General features: G+C 29.2%; 1 protein-coding gene across 1 annotated transcript in view; it reads right to left on the bottom strand.

The window, feature by feature from the left end:
• Positions 1-3,617: 3,617 nt before the first annotated feature.
• Positions 3,618-9,267, bottom strand: part of LOC106470178 (stress-70 protein, mitochondrial-like) — a 38,487-nt gene continuing 32,837 nt past the window's right edge. Inside the window, exons 13-16 of the mRNA XM_013930708.2 lie at positions 8,181-8,275; positions 7,650-7,742; positions 4,665-4,805; positions 3,618-4,081 (exon numbers count right to left, since the gene is read on the bottom strand). Of these exons, the coding sequence (XP_013786162.1) occupies positions 3,983-4,081; positions 4,665-4,805; positions 7,650-7,742; positions 8,181-8,275 (428 nt within the window). The 3' untranslated portion in view covers positions 3,618-3,982. The remainder of the gene's footprint in view (positions 4,082-4,664; positions 4,806-7,649; positions 7,743-8,180; positions 8,276-9,267) is intronic.

Consider the following 9,267-nt stretch of genomic DNA (forward strand, 5'->3'; position numbering starts at 1 on the left):
AAAATTAAGAACTTTACGCTTCTAATTTACTTTTACTACGTAACTACTTCCGGTCCTCGGAAGTACACAACGTATTTCCTTTACTTTGTAAGACGAAAGGATACTAGTATATATATATATATATATATATCTGAAACTGACACTGCGTTATCCTGATGAGTAATAACATCGAATTGGGTATACACGCGCCTTACGCTCGGTATTGCTGGCGCACAGAAATAGAGCTAATAATAATAAAAAAACAAGTATAATATAATATTTTAAAAATTTTACAAAGACAAAAAGGATCGATATATACGTAACCTAGCTAGCTATAGTAACATAGAAAGTTTTAATGCAACAAAATGTATTGAAACCAGAAAGTCAAAACTACAAAAACGGAGTTACTTAAAATTGAAAAAATAAGTATCCCTACTTTGGCTCAGACTAACATAATTACAGTGATTTGCTAGAGATAATTTTTTAAACTTTAAAGAACCAAGTTTTTGTAGTTTGGACTTTCTGGTTTCAAATACATTTTGTTGCATAAAAACTCTATTACTATAGCTAACATATATATCAATCTCTACTTTATCTGTAAAATAAAAAACTGATTATATTTGTTAAGAATGAACCTCAGAATAATATCAAGACGGTAATAATAATAAAGCCTTAAAGTTGAGTGGCATGTTGGCAATCACAAGGATTACAACAGCCCTGTATTCCTTTTTTTTTCAATATCCCTCAACGGGTCGGTGGTAAGTATATAAACTTACAACACTAACATTTATGGCTCGATTCTTCTGCAGTGGACCGAGTATAGACAATCTATTGTGTGGGTTTGCACTAAAAAACAAATTTCTTTCAGTTGTGAGAGATGGATATAAATGGAATTACATCAGTGAAAGTTTTACATTTTATTATAGATTTATTATTTGCAGCTTTTTTTAAAAGTCAAAAGTAGTGTTGACTTGAGATAGTATAGGGTGAGTAGATTATAGGTCATTGTTTAGAGTGACCATGACAGTACTTCTAATAGAGATCCTTACGTGGTTAACCCCAAACAAACGCCGTAAAATCAAGAAGGTGACTGTTAGTAATCTCGATTGGATATAATAATAGCCTTTAAATATGTTTAAAACATCTTTTAACTTGGTTTCAGTAATTTATGTTTAGACTGATTTTTGATATACAGATCAATCATGTCAATTCTTAACAAATTTTTGGGTCTTCTGCATCTTTCCATAATAAGCCCTTGCACTTGCTTACTATTTTAAGAAATACTTTAACAAAGTTAAATGATAGACTGAGGGGAAACGAGTTTCTCAGAACCTAAAATATTTACAACTGAAATCATATAATATAGAAGTGGCAATAGGTGGATATTGTTTAGAGAATTTGAATGGTGGCTGTTTAAATAATTGAGTTTCTGTTGAACCGTCATCAGTATCTTGTTATAGAGGATTTTTATACTTGTCGTCAAAGTGCTAATTTATTTCAATATAACAGATTTTACGTATAAGGAGACCAACCAATCAAGTATGGTATTATCTGTTAAATTAGCAGGTAACACTTAATCAGAGCCTTTGACTCATAAAAGTACCTTGTCTAGAAAATCTTCATGATCAGAAAACACAATTAGTGAAATTCATATGAAAGCAATCACTAATAAATAAAAACATTAAATTTCCTATAATCAGAAACAATGTATTTTTTTATTTCTCATAGTCCTTGCGGACCGTTGAGCCGATGGCAGATCTAGCTCTACCATCGTTTCTAAAGCTGTTTCTTACGTCAAGGATGCAACCCACTTGACAGCCTTCCCTCTTTGAAAGGACGAGCATGTTCGGAAACAATACATACATAAAAAAAAAGTTAAATTTTGACCAAAATGTATTAATTGCCAGTTTTGATGTAAAATCTATTCACTAAATACACCACTAAAATGTGTGTAAACTTGATTTACAATAATAAAGGTAACTTAGATGGCATACCCAAGAAAGTATTTAAGAAAAAACAACGAAAGAATCACATTTTTTTGTTAAGTGGAAAAGTATATCAACAAAGAGATGAGATTAGTATGGGGTCCACTTTAACCAGTATATTAGTAAATGTATTTATGTATTATCATGAAAAGATTTTGTTGCATGAATGTCTAAATAATCTAAACCATTAGCTTAAAACAAATATGTGAATGATATATTTACCGTTATTTAAGAACTATGAAATTCACCAGTTATTTAAATAAACATGAAAATATTAAATTCACTGTGGAAATATAATTTACTATAAAACTACGTTTTCAGGTTTACATACTTCAACTATAACAGTTTCATACCAAAGATAGTATTTTATTTTTCACAGCTCTATTATTATAGCTTGTTATTTTCCTAATTATTTTTTAAGCCATATACTATGCCATAAGACCTCCTTGTTGAACATTTGATAATGTTACAGTGATGTATCTTTAATGTTATTTCCAATGTTAACTGAAATGTATCATTGTTTGAAACAAACTATTGTGTAGTTTATATTTTTGGTGGTAATATAAAATACTTAGGCTGGGAGATCTAATGCCAGCTTTTGCATTTCACACAACTACATATAAATTGCATTTCAACTTTGACTGCCATAGGTCTAGTCTCAACTGACGAGGAACTTGGGTAAAAAAATGGTAGGTTTAAAATGCTGTTCTTATTCAAAATATTTAATGAGTTATGAAATTTTTAGTTAACCTCATTTAGTTATCAAAGTTCTGTTCTTTATATTTTCACAGTTGAAGATGTAGCAATAGTACATTCATCTTATAGTTAAGAGTTGCTTTTCTAGTCTTTGAAGCTGAAGAGCCCTTTTAAACTAGATTCTGTTCCAAAAACAATATTAAATGCAATTGTGGATATAGGCGTTTGATAATTTTCTTCTTAATCATGTATGAAATAGTTTAACTGAAGTATAACTAAAATAGTAATTTTCTTTGAATCATTTAAGTTAATATAACAGATGGGGGTTTCAGTCTTTTCAATTTTGGTGTGGATTCTTCTATTTAGGAAAGGCAATGGCAAACAATTTAGATCATGAAACCCTTGTTCAATTTCAACTTCCTATATGCCATATCATTTTATGGCATATGATGAGCTGAACTAAAAACTATTTAAAGTGATTCTGTACCTCTGCAAACTTTAAAATTACTTTACTAGTTAACTCCATATACTTATTGCCTCACAATTAATAAATGTTCTATATAAGAAAAAAAAAGTACAACATAATAAACTGTACTTTGCAAGATAAAAGATTATGATTTTCAAACATCAAAAACTGTTTTATAACATTTCAGAATAGGATACCTTTCTTCAGATGTTAACAGTCTGTAAAGATGTGTTTCCTGCAAAACTTTTCAATCTAGTTTGTTTCTTTGAAATAAACATTTCTAGAGGGTGTTATTAAAGAGTAACGAAATCTCATTCCCTTCAGAGGAAACACTAAAGCTCTAGCAGCATTAATATTAATCTCTTAAGAACTTAATATTTCTAGATAAAATGATGACAGTAAAAACAGTTTGTTACATTTTCAACAAATGAAAAATTGTACAGAAAAATATGAGTCAATATCTCAAGTTGTTTTTGTTAAAATCAACCAAATGAAAATAAATGATAATTTTATTAAAATCAGCCCAAATGAAAAGAACAAGAATGACAGTAGTAATTTTTTAAACACATAATTTGTGTCTTAAAGATATCTACACTTGTGCTCTAGGATAAAGACAACAATGGCTTACAGAGAAAGGAGAGAAGGATGTCTAAGTAACTATTTATAAAGAAAAAAATGCACAATTTATTTTCTTACAAAACTCTATTTGGATGTTGAAGGACTTCCATGAGAAAGAATTAACTGCTAAACACTGATGAGAAAATTTCAAATACTAATTGCACCTGTTCTATCCTCAGTCTCTAACTGATCTCAGTACAATGTTATGTTTTTATTTGAAGTTGTAAATCATGAAAAATTAGTTATTTTTCTCTTCTTTCTTCTCAGATCCATCAGCGGATCCAGAAGAACTGCTATCACTCCCAGAGGTAGAGGACCCTTCTCTCTCGGAAGCCATCTAAAAGTTGAACAATTAATGTTAAATAATAAAAAAACAGATGTTTCAAATCTCTTGGCATAAGAAACAATAAACAGGTTTTTGTATTAAAAGAAAAGAAAAAAGGGATAATAAGTAAACCTAAGAAATAGTCAAAATCATGCTATGATAGCAAAGAAATTATTTCTACCAGTGCCTACATACATAAATAAATTAATACGAAAGAGAGATCAATACTTTGCTATCGCTGATAAACGGGTCTCTAAAACTTATTTATCTAACTATTAAAAAGAAATTAATTAACAAAATAATCTATAGAAACTTTAATATATTTAAACTGCCACTTTGAACATTAACCAATGTCTATTTAATCTCAAATTTCAGCACAAACACAGTTAAATTTTAATTGCTTCATATTTTTTTTGTAAGCAACTTCTGACCTTTATAAAAAGTATGACAAATTTGTAATGTATCTATAACTATATATCCATCCAACCTGTTAATAAATAACAAAGCAAAATAGAATTTTAGGCTGTACATATGTTGCTGTAAGCCTACAATGGGCCAGAAAGGAATGCAGTATTTATTATGATTTATATATTACCTTTTTGTAAGCTACTTCAAAGAGTTTTAATGAAGACTGTTGCAAATCCTGGGTAGTTTCCTTTATCTTTTCTGCAGTTTCGTTGTCTTTGTTGCTCAGCAAGTTTCGTACTTGTGCTATCTTTTCTTTTAGTTTTTCACACTAAAAATTCAAAAATATTAGAATCTTAAAAATATCACAATTTTCGGAGAAACATGATTTTAACCCTCCAATTATTTATGTAAAGTGCAAAGTGATTTTCATGTTGGGATAAAAAATACTTTTCTCCATCTGAAAAATTTCAAGTTTCACTTGCATAATCTCTAAAACCTCCTAAATAAATTTCAAACATTATTTTCAGTAAAGCTTTTTATTTTATGTTATTTTCTCTACCCTAACTCCATAACCACAAAAAAATTAAAAACTAAATTACCCTCGTTTTCTTTCTAGAATGACTTCAAACTGTAAAATAAAACTACATTTGTTTATCCTGAATAGCTTTAAGCTTGTAACAGCATACATCTGTTTATACTTAAATTTTATTGTCCTTGGAACCATGTCTAACTGGTATTCCCACCATAAAATTAGCAAGTCACTTGGTGGAGGTTACCTTATCAAATTACATAACTCTCAGGCTTACCCTGAGTGTACCTCATGAAAATTTATTATTCTTATCTAACCTAAACAGTTTATAATTTTTACATTTTAGTTACTTTTATAATAATAAATAATGAATACACATTACAAATAGAAAATACAGTAATTACCAGTGTTTTTTTTTAGTTTGACTTTCGATGAAACCTGGGCCTACTTTTTTTTCTTATACTAATGGTACTACAGCACTAAATAATATTTCGTTTAATTAAATAATGCCCCAAAGAACACAGAATAACCACATGCAAAAAGCAGACAATGTCCCATAATTACTAGTTATTATGGCTTTCTAATTATGAAACAAGAGCTATTAAAAATTCAGCTAAGCTCATTGATGTGTTTCCTGTGGGAATAAAGTTTGAACTGGAAGCAAAACAGACCATTCTCTGTATAGAAAACATCATAATATAATACATCTTTTGATTAAAGTAAAACCTTGGCTTTTTATTGGTTATAAATAACATAGTATTAACAATTAGAGAACTATTGGCAATTTCTGAAAGAGAGGATGTGACAGGTGGGCATGGCAAAAAGGGTCTAATTTTCAATTTATGGTTCTGCAACTAAATAAAAATTATGCTTTGTCTGAGCGATGAAAACATTATAATGAGAAATTAACATTAAATATTTTGTGCTTCTTTGAGGGGTGGTAAATAAATTAGAGAAGAGGAGATGCTTAGAAAGAAAATGTCAATTCTCATACTAAGGGAAATTAGTTGTTTTTTAATATTACCATAAAAAATTATTAACTTTTTAAGAGTCAATCTCTTGTAAAGAAATCTTCATATACCTATAGAAAACCTGTTTTCAGTGCATGTCTTGTCATTATACATTGGTATAAAGTCAAAAAGTCATGTTAACCCTGCAGCAGTCGCTGATGCAAGGTGTGATGTTTGCATTAAATACAAATGTTATAGATGCAGTCACAACGGTATTCCTGATGAAGTTAAAGTGATCAGAAAGACAGGCCATTCAAAAATGTTAATAACAAATCAAAAGATGACAAACTGTGAAGCTGAGGGGTAAATAAATTACTTTGTTCTCAATGTAAACCACTTTCATTATCTAAGACTAATAAGCAGACTTAGATATGACTGATTACACCTCAATTAATAAAATAGAAATAGATAGATAGAGGAATTTACTGTTAATTTTGCTAAGTGTGTAGTGTCATGAACATGTTGAAAAGCATTCTTAATGTAAATCAAGGTAAAAATAGAATGGACACTGAACAAAAGTAGCCTTACTTTAGGAAAACTTTTCATCAACACCAAAACAACATTTTGAAAGTTTCATTTCATTTTTAGAAGAAAGAGATCAAACCCTAAGCTTATACAGTTTTCTCTTGTTCAAAGTTACCATAAAAACTGTATGATATATCCATGATTCTAAGATTAAAAGACACTGAGTTCCATAGATATCATGCATAATGAAATTCTAGTGTAAATTTAGATTCTTATGTGAATAGTTTCTCAAAATTTTAATGTTTTATTTTATGTTTCAGAGAGAAGAACATTCACTGGTAAAGTCATAGGTGTAATCTAAGAGATAATACAGTATGACTGTTTCACTTATATAAAACAGAAAAATAAGTTTTCCAATAAAGAATAAACTGTAAAGATTATTTAACTTTGTATATTGGAGAAACAGAAAGACTGTTTGAAAAATCAAACCTCTCTATTCACGGTTTTGAGTATAGCCAACAAAATCAGTTTTATGTAAATACTACAATGTTTCATTTAGAAACTAATGTATAAAATTTTAGTTCTTCTAGCTCATGTGATGTTCCACAAAATTAACTGTGGGAGTTAGGTCATCAATCCATGTGATAATTCAAAGAGTTAAAGATATTAATTGTTTGCATTTAAATTCAATCACTTCACCAGATGATATATAAATTGTGAGTTTGAAGTCCATATCACTAACCTAATAACCACTGCAAAGTCTTAGTTCAACAATGCTATTAGATAAAAAATAATCAAAGTTATTAGCTGTACAAGTTGGATTTTTTTTTTTTTTTTTTTTTTTTGTAGTTAACTACAAATCTACACACACTGGGCTATCTGTGCTCTGCCTACCACAGGTCCTGAAACCTGGTTTCTAGCATTGTAAGTCTGCAGACATACTGCTGAGCCACTAGGGCATACGAGTTGGGATTCAACCAATCAACCAGGTGATCAACAGAGTTAAACACTAGAATCTTGAAAAAATAGTAACCCTATAAAAAAATGTCACATTTTAAATCTGATGAACCAAATAAGTTAGTGGTAGTCTTCTCAAATTAACAAGATTTTAATTTAACAAGTTGTGTGTGTACTGAGATTCTATCAATTAAAGAACTTTGGTAATTACCTCATCTGCTGGAAGTTGATCCTTAAACTCTTCCATCTTAGATTCTGTGTCATGTATGATACCTTCCGCCTGGTTTACTACTTCAACAACTTCCTAAAAATACAGTGCTTAGAATTAATTTACCCTCCTTAATAAACTGAATTAAATTCCTGCTGGAATAAAAAAATTAAGTTTAAACATAAAATCTAGAATACAATTCAACTATATCTAATTTACAGTATTAATGAGTGAAAAAAACTTAAATGTATTAAAAAAACTACTTATTTACTTAATTTTGTTCTAAAAATATTCTGAAATAAACTATTTTTCCTAAACCAAAAAGATAGTACCCTGATAAATGCACACGTTTATAAGTTCCAGAAAAACACACAACATTCTGGAAATGAAGTACTTACACATACGGGAAGTTTTTATATGGTGTATAAAATCTAGTTTGGAACAAAAAACAAGTTTTTTATGAAAAGTTTAATCATGAGCTCAGTATGGACTAGTGTTGCTGATTATACTGTGCTTTGTATTTATGAAACTGACCTTTCTCTTCTTATCTTGTTCAGCATACATTTCTGCATTCTTTATCATGTTTTCAATCTCATCCTTACTCAACCCACCAGAAGACTGGATAACAACTATGAAAGGAAAATATTGCAAAATAGTATATCATGAAACTTATTGTGAACATATTTTTTACGTTAAAAACACTTTCAGTGCTTCATGAGGCTAAAAGTAACTGATAACTTACTTATTTAATTATTTCTAAGCTTTTCTCAAGTATGCCAGTCAAAACACTCAAGATTATTTCGATCAAGCATCTAGTTTTACAGCTGAAACAAATAGTGGATTTTGCTATTTGAATATTTATTATTTATATTAAAATTATTCAAAAATGAAAATATGTCTTTTTTGTAAATTTGTTGGACATTGTTTACCATAAATTGAATGTAATAACTCAAAATATAGGTAATAATATTTACAAGTTGTGTACAAGAGTGTTAAAAGTTATATTTATTGTTTATTTCATCAAAATTACCTCATCATTATGCATAGTATACACGAATTAATAATTTCATTTTAATCCTATTGGCACAGGTACCCTTTACTGCGCATGATACAAGGTTTTAGTGTCTTACATTCACAATTTTATTAAACTATTTTATGTTTCTGTTATACCAGTTAGAATAGCATAAAATCTTAGCTAATAATCCATATTTTAAGTTCTTAATTCTAAAAGGAAATACATAAAAAATCCTGAATTTCCACTAGGGTAACATACGACAAATTTTGTTTTAGCATGTCATCATTCCTATTTTATCCATCACCCTTCAAAAATGTATGAAATTAAATGTAAAATAATCTCTATATAATCATTATTGCTCAAACAGACCATAATTTTTATGGCCTTCAATTTTGTTTTGTTACAGAGCTATCAAAGAGAAAATCAGACCCCTCCAGCCACACCCACCTGTCACATCCTCTCTTTCATAATTGGTTGATAGTTCTCTCTCTTACGTTTCATTATATATTATCTAAAACCAAGAGAAAGTCAAGGTTTTCATCTATCAAATGGCGTATTGTATAACATTGTGTTTGTAACAATAACCATCAATGTCACCCTGAGTAG

The sequence above is a fragment of the Limulus polyphemus genome, unplaced genomic scaffold, assembly GCF_000517525.1.
Source record: "Limulus polyphemus unplaced genomic scaffold, Limulus_polyphemus-2.1.2 Scaffold3861, whole genome shotgun sequence".
NCBI lineage: Eukaryota > Metazoa > Arthropoda > Merostomata > Xiphosura > Limulidae > Limulus > Limulus polyphemus.